We start from the raw sequence: 14069 nt of genomic DNA, 5'->3' as shown, positions 1-14069 counted from the left end.
ACAATGCTATGAGGAAACCTATTTATATCAGCGCTGAAAAATCCTTAAAAGCTGAATATGCATTTCATGCAGCAGAGTTGAGTGACTGCAGCAGATCTTACAGATGAGAATGTCAGGTCAGCTTTTTCACAGTTCTTGCACATAGGTTTTTTCTGTACTTAACTTCTGCACATAGAAGAGACAAAGCTTTGACAACTTAGGCTAAACTTGCAGAAGTTATACCAATATACCTTCAGAAAGGTATTTCTGCTTAAATTCTAAACTCTGTTCTCAACTGATCTGGTTTTCACTGTGGCCAAAATCACATTTTCAAGGACAATAGTTGTTATAATACATTTAAAAAAAAAAGGTCTAGCTGGATTTCTTAGATATGCAGCTCACAAGTATGGTTTAACTTTGCACAGTAGTAATACATATTTACAAGTGCCAGATTTTCAATTATAAATATTTATCATAAGGACATGATTTTATCTTTAATTAGCCCAACTGTTAAGGACACTTCTAATGTGGGAAATGTAATTCAGTACTTCATACCAGATGTAGCCTCTGCAGCTAGTCTTTTATCTCTGCTTGTAATGAGCAGATACTTACACCAAAACCATTATGTAACATGGGAGTGATTACAAGAGAATAACTACAAAAGATCTGGGCTTTGGAATTAAAATAAGAATGTTCTGAAGTTGCTTACCTCACTTTAACTCACCTGTGCAATATGACCATACTTTAAGCATCTGATTATTTCCTACACATATCCATATGAATTTCTTTGTTCTTGGAAAGACCTGAATTACTAGATTGTCCTTCTTTTCTATCCCTCTCTACCCAGCTGAGTTATAGCTCCGTGTTTGACACTTCCAGAAAAAGTATAAACATGAGAACTGGGATAATTACAGGTTTGATCCTGGGTTATAAACAACTGAAATATGATGTCCATCTAATAATGCCAAACACAGCAACCCCTAAACCATGCATGGTACTGACATAATGACACAACAAACCTTTGGCGTGGTTACAAACACTGAAACAGCAAGAGGCAGAAGGAAGGAAGGAAGGACTGCTGACAGGCTGGAGGAAGAATAGTGGCAGCCTGGTGGTCTCCTAAAAAGGCAGACTGACTTTCTTTTTCCAGAATAAATAGTTATACCTAATATATAAATTTAAAAAAAGCAAAGTAGATTGGGATTTCATTAGCAATATTCTGTGTTTTAATCCTCCAAGAATGTATGAAGTGAACTGGGGGAAAACCAATTTTGTGTCTAATGATGTGCTAAAATTCATTATTCTTTGGCAAAGCAGAGCCTCAGAAAGCAAGTGGTGTCCTTGCATCTCTGTGCTTCTACCCCACCATGCCAACAGCCTCTCTGCAACCCGCTGAGACCTCTGTGGTCTCACAAAGGCTGCTCTTCAACAGAATAATAAAATGGAACAGCACCCGTTACTAAGGAAACTCTGAGCCAACTTTTGATTCAGCTCATTTTTCTCAGCAGTCTGAGTTACTGAGCTGCCTGTTCTCTGTATTCATTTCATTAGCAAAATGTTTGATTATTGGCTTGTGAACGTTACCTATTGAGTCAGTGTATAGTAATAAGCATGCCAAAGATCAGTGTTTAAACAGACTCATTAGGGAACCAAACAACTTATTAGAGATAAGGAACACAAGGAGAAATGATGGAGGGAACAGAAAGGTGGCACAAAGGAGTTTGGGAATTTCTTGCCTGGAGCTGTATTGCTCACTTCCCATTCTGCTCCCTTCCCCCATCATTTGGAGCCTTCCCAACTTTTGGTTAAGCCTCTGGACACCCTTCTAAGAAACACTACAATGTAACAACAGTGTTACAATGAAAGTGTTTTGCATAATTTCTTTTACCTCTTGATTCCCAGTGTTGTCAAATGTTAGTAAACCTACTAGGCAACAGAAAATCCTAATACAGAACTGCTTTAGTTCCCACATTAATGCCAATTTCCTGGGATATGCCCATGAACTAGGATGTGCTGTAGTCCATGGTACACAGGCAGTCACAGCTTCCCAGCTCTCCAAGAGCAACTCTTCCCACTATACTAACACTGACACAAAAATGAAAAAAGATATGAGGTATCTCAGCGTGTCTCCTTATGGGGAAAAAACCCCAGCTGTAAATCTTGAATCTGGAAATATATCTGTGCCCTGGAGAGCCCAGAGAGCTGTGAATTTTGGCCCCACTGATTGGAAACAGTAGGAGATTGAGAGCTTGGAAATTAGGCTGAGTTGGATGAGGCCAGGCTTAACAATTATATGGTAAATTAGGAACATAAAAATTTTGCATTGTTCAGTAATCCAAATAATGTGCTCTCTTACAGATACAGAGACAATGACATTCTGATGCAGCAATGGCAGGATGGCAGGAAATTTTGAGGGACTGGCACACTCCAGGAACATGAAGGCAATTACCAGAAAACAATGGGAACAGCATGGAGGAGTAGCTGTGTACTGTGTCTGTCTCCATGGCGCTCAAGTGGCATCACACAAAGCTGAGGGATTTGGTACAATTACTCATTTAGCACATGCTCCACCTGCCCTTCATCCCAGACGTGGCCCCTATTAGAAACGGATGGGCAAAGCACTGATTTTAGCAGAGCAAGACTTGTTTTAACACTGAATAAATCTGGGGTGCATTACACTCTTGATTTAAAATTGGCTCAGTGTGGGAGAAAGCAACCTCCAAGGTAATTGTGAATTCTGTTTCCATGTTTTATGTAAAACATAAATTCTGTATTTTTCTCCTATGGCAATACCTGATTTTCCACTCTGTAGGCAGGATAAACTCAGGTTGTCTTGTATCTGTCAGTACTTGCAAATGGAACCCTTGCTATTTATGTTAAGGAACTTTTCATGTTTAGCTTTTTACTTTTCAAAGTTTTAGATTTTGTTTAGTACTTTTTACAGGTGACTAGATTCAGTTGATAATTTTGATCTATGGGAAACAATGAGGCTTATAAACTATATTCAAAATTCCTTGAAAACAGTACCATTTAAGTGAAATGTATTTTGTCTGACAGCAGAGCCATTAACAATTTGAAACAAAAATTCAAGAGTGGGAAAGTTTGAGCAAATACCTGCTTTATGAAACTTTTCCATTATCTCCTGACGAACCGATTTATCCAAGTTGAAATAATCATGGTCTTCATCAGGTTTGCTCAGAAATAGAGGGATGTGCTGAAATACAATTATATGCTTGCATTTCTGGTTTGCAGCAACAGCCAGCTGCTCATCAAGCCACGCATCCTGGGCTTGCCTTAACTCAGGGCACTTGGAAGAATCAAAGTATAGCTGAGAATTCAGCACAAGAAAGAAAACACCTCCAACCCAAAAGCTGAAGTAATCATCTCCCCAGTTCTTGCAATAATCATCTATTGTTTCTCTTGTTGGAGTATTGCCAATATCATGATTCCCACTGACGAATACCAGTGGTATGTCCTGGCCAGTGTTTTTCAGAACATCCTTTAAATCTTGCTCTTGGTTTTTCTTCCATCGGCTTCCTAAAGAAAAAAAAAAACACAAAACATTTGAGTGTTTATACTTTCTTTTCCCACCTTCATCGTTAGCTTTTGTTTATGGTGCATAGTAAGAAGATATCCTGTATTAGATGTGATCATGAAAACATCTTCACTTTATCCCTGTACATCCACCCAGCCCTGTCCCTTCCTTACCAAGGCCTCAGCCATTTTCAGTAGCTGGCCTGAAGGCAGGCTCTGGACAGGACCCAGCAGAGAGCACAGCAGTGGGTGATGCCACGGTCACTGCTGTGCACCAAGAGCTTCAGCTGATTCTTTTCATCTATAGACTGATGTTGTGGTGAAAAAATGCAGCAGCCTTGGATGGTGTAACGGCACAAGGGTAAAAACCACGTCAACTTCTGTCTTATATTTTATGGCTGTGCAACAGTTAAAGGTTGTTGGGTTTGAGGGGTTTTTTTTTCATTACAAGAACTATTTTAACAGCAAAAATTTAATCTGTGTCTTGTGGTGACTTATTTATATGATAAGTCTCTTTTAATAATAAGCATGCCAATAATTTAAAAAAAAGGTAATTGTGTACTTTGCTAATTTTCTGCATCTCTGCCTTTATATTAATATGCATATCCATACAGGTACTCTTCAGAAGTCAGGAATTTGTCCCTGCCTAGGAAGATTTATCTTATGGACAGACTTATTTACAATCACTGAAAAAAATTAGAAAGGAAATTTTAAAAGGGAAGTACTTTTCTTCTAATGATGACAGAGGTTTTCCTAGGTTTTCTGAAGACTAATCTTTAACTAGAGGCCATTGATACGATTATTATTAATGAACTAAATGAACATGTGTAAATTGTTTTTGTCCTGCAATACATAACACAGATCTAGCATGGGCCCATTTCACAAATAACAACTCCATTTTTTAAGCAAGAAGCTGTAACAGGATATTTACAAAAACTCTGAATTCACGTTTCTAACATACACTTGCACACAGGTTGATGCCAATCAATCATGTCCTTTTAAACTGTGTTCTACTTTCCTAACTACACACATACCTTATACACAGAAATGCATAAAGGGGTTCCTGTATTGCAACTATGAGATAAAAGGGGTTTTTACCATTTCTTCAAAATACTTACGATGAATATGTTGACAAACACTCACCCTAACAAGTATTTTGTTTTACATACCCTACAGTTACAGGCTTTAGCACCACCTTATTGCTGTTACTAGAATTCTACAGCTTTAGAAAAATACTGAGAAAAAAACCTGTATTAGGTCTAAATTACAACTAAATGTAAAAATATTGATATGAGGCGCATAAAGTCAAACCCCACAACTCTCTTGGGTTTAACTGCTGCAGAGGGTAGAAAGTTATTGTAGGAAAATCTTTGAGCAACTTGACAAATACTGGACATATGTTACCCAGGGGAGTTTAAAAAGTAGTGGAGAGCAGATCACTTTTTGGGGTATATTAATGGTCAATTTAGGCTGTTCTTGTTAAACCCAGAAAAAAACAGGGCAAATAACATCTATATTACTCGGAGAAGCTGAATTTTAAAAATAAACCCAAAAGTTCAAATGAACTTGGCACACTGCTGTCCATGGGGTAAGGAACCTGGCTGAGAGCACTGCTCTTCCTGCCATTCCCCATTTTCCTATGGAAAGAGTTGGAAATTTCAAGCTCTAAATATGAAAGTGTATGGGAGGGTGGGGAAATGCAAGGGGGAAGGCTCTATTCAGATCTATGTAAACACATTACATCATGTTAAACTCCATGCTATCACTTTGGGAAATTTAGCTAACAGTTGCAGAGTATAAAGACATTTATGCAAAAGTTACAGAAATAATTTGCAGAATTATGTATACCTCTTCCCAGCTGTGAAATTCAAGCTCTAGAGACTAACACTTAGATTGGATTTGTCGACAGCAGGGCACTGATTCCCTCATTTAATGAAATATTATTTCTATAGCAACAGAGAAACATATTCAGTGTTTATTGCAGAAAACAGATTGCTCAAAATGGAAAACAAAGTCTCTGCCCGAGAGCCTAGGAAATCATACTAAGGAAAGACCGGTTTAGAACAACTGCACCTTGGCTTGACCTTTTCTTGGTAGACAGTCAAAACAACTTCAAAAGAAGAGAATCCCACAGAGATAAAGGTGGGAAAAGGCGGAGGAATGTCTCAGGACCCCTTGGTGTAGTGCTGGAGAGGAAGGGCTCAGATGTACCACTGACCCTGAGCTGCACACAATATGTGCCACAAGGAGCCCTCCTGAGGCACCTTCCCCTGACTTTACATCTGAGGTAAGTAACAGGTAAAGAAGATAAAGACAGTGGTAAAGAAGGAAGCCACTTGAAAATTAGTGGTCACTGACACAGCAGAAAAAATATCCTTTTAATCTCTCTCAGGCAGAGAGCTGTAATATTTAATTATTCCAATTATTATGAAGAACATTTCTATTTGATGACATGTATTTCTTTGGCTTAGAGGGAGCTTTGTTGTAGGTGAATAGGGAAATAATATAGCGCCAAAAGGCAGTGCAAAAAAACTATTTGTGAAGTGCCAGGGTAGGTGCAACTGAAATGAATTTCTGTGATGTTTATCCTGGCATCATGTGCAGTGACATTTTTAAATCCCGGGCCACAATTTTCTGCCTTTATGTTAGGTTGTGTAAATAAAGTCTTGCCCTGAGATAAACGACTTCACAAATTAATAGCCCATAAAGGGCAGCATGGCTTTTATGAAAAACATGAAAGTGAGAACTGTTGCTGGTGCAGTTGTGTGCAGTTTTCCACAGCTTCCCAGTCTATCATTTTTGAAAGCTGAGCGATGTGAACAGGAGCATGAAGGTGCAATGCCACCGTGCCTGTTGCATGGCAGCTTTCTGTTGTGTATCACTGCTTGCCTCAACACCTCTGGCGTTGTCCTGCACTGCTTAAAGGAACCAAGACAACCAGCCTTCTTCACACACTGAAAGAGAAGATTTCAAGACAGTATTTTTACAGCATTTTTGCTGAAGCTGGCTTCAGTCAGCAGAATTCACAGATTATTCTGCCAAAGAAATAATCCTTTAGCTACTAATCCTCAGTTACAGTTTCCTTTGGTATTCCACAGAAGGGTGCACCTCTCTAAGAACAGGCTGGGTTTAGTCTTTGTAAGGCACCAGCTATGAAAAACAACTAAAAGCATGGTTTCCCCCACACTGTATCTCCGCAATGCTGATGGCAATTTTTGTATAACACAATCCTTCCCATACAGTAACCTCCACCAACACTGTAACTTTCCCTCCAGAAGTATTCCACATGAAAAATTATCAATAAATAACAACAGCACTGGTTCTTCTACTGATATGAATCAGGAGGGGGAAAGGAGGAGGTTATGATGGCATTATGAGGTGGTACCCCCGGGCATTCCCGGGTTGGTGTTAGAAGTCTAAGTACTCCCCCCAAGGCAGGAGAATCCTTTAGCCCAGACATCTTCAGCCAATTTAGCAATATGCAAAAATGTGGCACAATCATTTCCTGGATTTCTCATTACTTGTTCTCAGTATTTTAATGTATCTTAAGTGTCCCAAACTTAGAGGAGCTACAAACACATTGCTTTTTAACAGAAAGCACAAATTTTCAGTTTGAAGAAGAAAAAAAGAAAAATTAAGTTTTATGCCAGCAACACTCTTGAAAGGCCCTGATATGACAACTGCAATCTGTTTAACATTTAACCCAAGAGACTGACTATCAAAGAACAAGTAAGAGCTAGATTGCAGACAAAAATACTATACAAAATATCAAATAGAAATAGTACCTACATTTGATAAAAGCAAAATAGAAAATGTCAAAACATCACTGATGAAAACAAGATTTAGAAAAACACTGGGCCCATTCCTTCTGTAATTTATGGTATCAGGAGAAGTACTCTGACATCAAAAGACAACTAATTGTTGTTGAAAGCAACCACATGACTGTTTAAAACCAACAACAGACAGATTTATGTATTTTCCTGGGCCTTACAGAGCATCACAACTGCTTAAATTAAAGAGTCTAATTATTTTGAATACTTCCTGTTCTTGAGACATTTGTGCTGTTTTGTATGTTTTCATGACCGTCTGCAGTTGCCCTACTCCTCCTGCATGCCATTTCGTGGACCTCCTCTAGCACTATTCCCTAAATTTCTAGGGAAGAGGGGGGTCCAAGGCTATACTCAAACATGCTTTTTTTTTAGCTGCACTGGAGGAAATGTAATTTCTACCCCCATCTCTGTGGGAAAGCAGCCTCCTCCTCCTGTCAAACCAGGACTGCCTTTCACCTCTGCTCTTGTCTTGGATACCTGGCTGTTGGCTCCAGATTAACAGGGCTACAAGCAAGATCCTACATTGTCCCTGTCTGCTGACCCCTCCCCAGGGGCAGCCCCACTGGTGCCCTGGTCACTTGGAAGACACCACAGGTCCAAACCCAGTGGTATCATCAACACCACATTGTACCTTCCAGGCTCCTTCTGCAGTTGCATCTGATTGCTATGCACTAACATAAACATAAATCTGAGCTCTAATCTTGACACATCTCAAAATACCAATCCACAGCATCCCGTCAGAGCACGGATGCAGATGGAGCTTCCCTACCCCAGAGCTCTGACACTGCTCTTCACTGTGCCACCCCTCTTCTTTCCTGCCCTTCCCCATCAATATGGGTGACCCCTCTTGACTGCCAGGGTCAAACTCTTCCCTCTACTCATCTGTTTACAATTGATCATCCCATAATAGCAGTGATTCTCTTATGGACCATGAGTAGAATGACACACTACGGTCTCCACATTCTTTTTGTCCTAGGATGCTAAAACATGTGATAATAGACAGGGCACTGCATAGAAAGGAAAGACCTCTCTGGCCACCGAGTTCAGTCTTACTGGTACTCTTCACCATTTCTTGTTTTAAACTTAAAAGCTTCCCCTCTGGTGTCTGCTGGAATGAACTAATGCAACACACTGCATCATTCCAAATTATTACATGCAAGAATAAGCGGATTCATTTTAATAAATCCATTATGGTCATGTTCTGAAATAGGTTTTTTGTTTTAGTCTGTGCTGTAATAGCTAAAATGACCCCTCTCTCTTCTTTAGACATATATATTTCTAATCTTCAAATAGCCTAAAGACAACTTTATGATGAACAAAAAATTATGCCATTAAAAATAATGTAAATATGACTATATTCATTGCTGAACAAACTGACTGACTACTCAGTCTAACTTACAAAGAACCGCATTTCATTAGTTCCAGTGAAAAGCAGAATCTGGAATACTCATTTGTCTACAGCTGTAAGTGACTTTTTCAGTAAATTTGAAACAAGTAATAATCTACACTGAGACTCAAAAAGTGATCACACGAAAATTTCCCTGCACGAAACCACAAATTAAATCTATAATATAACTTTGGGCATTAAAACAAGAAGAAATTTTAACTCTAGTTTAAGCTAATAATGAAAAATTATTACATTAAAGCAATGACAAAACCCCAAACTGAACAAGGAAGCCTATTAGGGGATCAACTGCTCCTGGTTTCAGTGCACAACATTAAATATAATGACTGCAAATGCTGACATTTTTCTGAGTGCCAGCTACACAGGTGCCCACTTAACAACCTAATTCATGGCATTTACTGCTCCATGTTCTGCTGTGAAAATAAGTATTTGTTGCAGCGGTATAAAGCTGAAAAGATACCTTCCACAAGTATTATCCTTCACTTAAGCTCAACTCTGCTCTTATCCTTACGCATCTCCCAGCAACACAGAGCTGTCACAGCAAGCACAGGCCATCACTGCCTTTGGGTCTGTGCTTCTGATGAAGTCATCACAAACAGGAAAAAACCTCTCAGTGCTACAGTACAAAACCAAACTTGATTAAAAAAACTTAATACAAAGATCTAGTACTTGTACTAGATTTTTAGTACTGATTCTAGTACTTGTATCATAAAATATAAGATCTGAGAAAATTGTGTAACTCATTACGTCTCCAAGATTTTAGTATCTAGAGATATCGATCTGCCAATCAGATTTCTAAGTTTAAGTATAGATGTCATCTAAAATACAAATAAATATATACTTGCTGAAGACGAAACTTTTGCTTCTGCCAGCCCAGTGGTTTCTCTGCAATATGACCCTGTCGGGCGTGCATGGAGATCTCTGATGCTTCCCTACTCTGGGCCGATTAGAGCAAATTTAATTTCACAGTAAGCTGTTTGAGGCTTTGAATGCTCCATTAGGTTTTACTAGAATCAGATAATTACTACAAAATGTTTATTTATGCAACCACAGTGACATTTCTTTAAACAGTTATTATTAGATGTTTAACATATAACGTGCTACTTACTCAAATTCTTAGACATTATTAATTAACATTGGCGTAAGAGTTTGGAGAAGAAAATAGTCAAGAGTCATTTTGGTTTGGATTCCATCCTACCAGGCATATCAGAGTTAGCTTACAATCGCGGAAGAAATGGATGCAGTGAGTTTATTTAGATTAAGCTAGTTTATTGTCAGGAAATTAGGTCACACCTAAGCACTGCCCTATTGATCAGGGAGTGACATATTAATAGACATGTTATCTTGCATTCAAATAAATAGAACTTTCACCTATACTTTGATTCAGTATAAACATTTTAAAGCCTCTGCTTCTGCCTTGCACCTAAAAAGTCGATCTGTGTCTTTTCTACTTCATGCTCTATTACAAATCTCCACTGACAAAGATTCAGGAATTTGGATTTAGCTGACAATTTTGCTGAAACTGCAAGCGACACTGGAATACAGCTGCCTCCTCCCCAGCTGTCCCACGCTGCTGGGAGTTAAAAAAATACCTTTTGTTAGTCAAACAAGCAGCCAGTTCAAATGGCAAAAAAAGCAAATATAGTAAAGGTGAAATGCTTACAGCCATTTTTAAAGCTGGAACCATATTTTGAGACACTATTTTTTAACCTGCTCATATGCCTGTTATACAGACAAACCAAACAGCAGCATTCATGCTCTTGCCTTCTAGATATGAAAGGGAATTTTTTGAGAATTAATACATTTTTAGTTAAAATTAAAACTTTAAAAAATATCTCCTTATGTACTTGCCTCACTTAAGGACTAGGAGAGCAGCCTAATTTTATCTGGCCATTTTTTTTTTTAAATTAATGATCCTTTGTTTTAGCAAAATTGGTTATTTAATGGTAGTTTAAAAGCAATATTAAAAGCAGTTCACAGATTTTTTTCCTTTATGGAATGGCTTACAAGATCACTGTATATAGCATTAAGAATTTGAATTGGACCTGACATTTCTCTGTAATTTATTCAGTTCACAAATGTATAAATGGCAGCTTGTGCATTTGCATGCAGATTTCAACATTACATTTGTATCCCATCCTGTGTGCAAAATCCACCAGCAGCAGATCTCCAGCTCCCAACACCTCGGTCCCTGCAGTGTGACCACGCCAGTCCCGTGTGACGCAATAAAGCACGAGTGCAGCACCCACCTTGCCAAGGACAGTGCTCAGCTGGCTGCAAAGTGGCTGAAAATGACAACTCTGTACAGCAAAGGGCTGGGAAATATTTCCTAACAAGGAAGAACACAGATGGGCAAATGACTGTGGACTTTATCAAGCGCAATAAAACTGGGCATTTCCTCAATGTTCATTTTTAGTGGATCCCGGACCATAAGACTACCATAAGGTCAGACTTCTTGGGAGGTACCAACTTCAGCTCTTACACAAACCAAGTATACACTGACCTTTCTTGACCAGCCCAAGATGGTTTTTTAAGTAAGAGAATTCAGAACATTCACAAACAGATTTTAAACAATAATGCTTTGACTAGGAACATTTGCTATGGTGTGTGCTTTCCTCAATTTAGAAAATTAAGCAAATTAAAGACTTTTTTTCAGAGTTACCCTGTAAGATGTTTGCAATATACACTGAAGCCTATGCCTTAAGATTTAGTGTCTATAAAAACTACACTTTTGGAGGGAGTCACGTTAAGGCACTTCATACTTAACAGAAACAAGGGACAAGTATTTTGGACCATGGCAGTTGCACATCAAATTTGGGCATGGGTAAGAAGTTCACAGTAAGTCAGTTTCTGATTCTCCCAGGAGAGAGGATGGCTTCAAATGCTACAGTGATTATAAACAGAAATGAAGCCATACTGCTGTCTGGTCACCGGAACCATCAGCTCTGATGTTGCTCAGCTCTGCAGCTTGTCTATTCTGAACATAAATAACTTCACTCCCCTCTGCAGACGTGTCACAGGGCATAAGAGGGACTAATTGTGTAAGAGCCAGTATGCCCATCTCATCTTGTATTCTGATCACCAAATTGTCAAGCAGGAGTCAAATGGAGAAGTACTGATTTGAAAACCTGTCACTTAATTGCTGTCTAAATGTGAACTCAGAATCCCAACATTTGGCACCTACTTTTAAAAAGCTTGATGCACATCATTGCCTGTTTTATTATATGAAGAAACACTGCATGGGACACAGGATAGGATATATAATTTTGAGGAGACATGCAGCCAGCAGTTTTGCTTTTCACATAAAGAACATACTGTTGCCCAAAATTGTAATTAGCTGAACTGAGCTTTATGGAGGAGTTAGGAGCGTTAGCGGAACGTGCGAATTCGCAGGGGAAAACGCAAAGCAGTGATGCACACACACACAGAGATACACACAGAGATACACAGAGCACAGCATGCAGGCAGGGGGAGCTGGCTGGCACCAGAGAATGTCCCAGAAGAGCTGGGGCCCCTGGAAGCAGCAGGACAGCCACAAATCCCAGCTGTAGGCAGGGGCCCTCAGTGCTTGAAGCAGAGAAAGCAGGCAGAGAGAAAGAAGAAGGACACCGGGGCAGGGAGAGCACTTGCATCTCCTGCAGTCTCACAGTGATTCTGTCAGTGACAATTCTTTCCCAAATTCATGACTCTGCTTTTTACAGGATGCCAGACATCAAAGGTAAGTCTGTACCTTTCAGCACCCCAAGCTGCTGCAGCTCTGGGGCCTTGCATGGCCGCCTGGCTGCTTTTTCCCCCCATTACACAAAGTAATCTTCTGGCAGCTCTCAAGGCTGCAGTGCTTCAATGACCACGAACACACCAGCAATGAGCTGTGTATAGCTTGGGCACCTCTGTTTTCAGCTGTTCTATTGTCAGGGCCTTTTCTGTCACCTCCTGTTTAAACTATTCACAGTAACAACACATGCCTGGGCTCACAGCCTGAAACAGACATTAGATGGCACAGCAAAAACATAAAAATATGTAACAGACACAATCCTGGAAGATTTTACAATCCAAGTATGGCCCAACAAAGAGCGTGAGAGACACAGACAGCAAGCACATCAAGAAACAGTAAGAAAACATTATTAAATATGACTGCAGCTCTGTAAAGCTGATTGAAACAATCAGATGTTTTAGCTTGTTCCATTTAGAAAAGATACATTTATAAAAGCAAAAATGCTGAAACATGTTATAAGTAATGATTTGAAACCCCTTGATAAAAAAATTTAACAATATAAAACAAAGGTAGAAAAAAAATAGAAATATGTCACTACTTGGGTTGAATTGACAGGAAAGGCTGATGTGAGATTAGAGAGCACTGCATGACCTGGGTAGGGAATGTGTATATTAGAGATTATTATACCTTCACATTAACTAAAGGAATTAGTGCAAGTGTTCACAGTGTATTTCAAGTACCATAATAGTCAATTTCAGTGATTTTGATTTCTTGTAATTTACATATACACACAAATGAATTTAAAACTGCAAGCATAAACATTACTTGCTCACTGATCCATTAGCACACTGCTAACAGATCAAGTTTAATCAAGTTTTAGCAGGTTTTTTGTGATTGTACACATTATAAGACAAGTCTCGTTTCATTTAGTCTCTAAACAGTTACATTTTATTACAGTCAGGGCTAGGTAAGTTTGCAAGAGACTTGCTGTCTTACTTGCTCTTCTACCATGTAGCCAGAACAATGAATGAAAAATAATTAAACACCTGGTCTAAATACATCACATAAATAACTTTCCTGGCTAGAACTATCAAGTTACTGACAGCAGTAGTGTCATTAAAAAAAATGCAGTTAAACAATTTCCCCTGAAGGAATTCAGCCACTTAAAAATAACTGCTGGATTCTCAGCTTCACAGTCTGTGTTTCTTAGTGGCTTCAGCAGGGTGACCTTGGCTGCCAACAGTTGAATTCTCTGCTGCTGTAACAAAGGGTGTTGAAATGCTGACACTGTTTCCTGGACACCAATCTGCACTCCAGGTATGGGATGGAGAAGGAAGCACAATGTTCATGTTAAACTGGAACAGGAAGGGCAGACAAGAAAGAAGGTGAGGGAGTTTGCCCCACGTTTGGAGGGCACTATTCTGTGGAACAGACACCAGCCTCATTGAACCTGAGTTAGGATCAGGGAAGAGCTCAGCCACTAAAGGTGGGATTTTGCTACAGACCACCCAAAAAGGGCAAAAGAATGGATTAATTCTCCTATGAGCAACTTGCCCTAGCTCTTATGGGATACTAACCTCCCTGACGCCTGCTGACAGCAATCCAG

At 39.3% G+C, this 14069-nt stretch overlaps 1 protein-coding gene across 1 annotated transcript in view; it reads right to left on the bottom strand.

The window, feature by feature from the left end:
• Window positions 1-14069, bottom strand: part of CPPED1 (calcineurin like phosphoesterase domain containing 1) — a 39034-nt gene that overhangs the window by 11413 nt on the left and 13552 nt on the right. The window contains exon 3 of the mRNA XM_017734256.1: window positions 3094-3516. Within this exon, the coding sequence (XP_017589745.1) occupies window positions 3094-3516 (423 nt within the window). The remainder of the gene's footprint in view (window positions 1-3093; window positions 3517-14069) is intronic.

This window comes from Corvus brachyrhynchos, unplaced genomic scaffold (assembly GCF_000691975.1).
Source record: "Corvus brachyrhynchos isolate BGI_N302 unplaced genomic scaffold, ASM69197v1 scaffold5, whole genome shotgun sequence".
Classification (NCBI taxonomy): domain Eukaryota; kingdom Metazoa; phylum Chordata; class Aves; order Passeriformes; family Corvidae; genus Corvus; species Corvus brachyrhynchos.
This window is presented reverse-complemented; position numbering and strand designations above follow the sequence as displayed.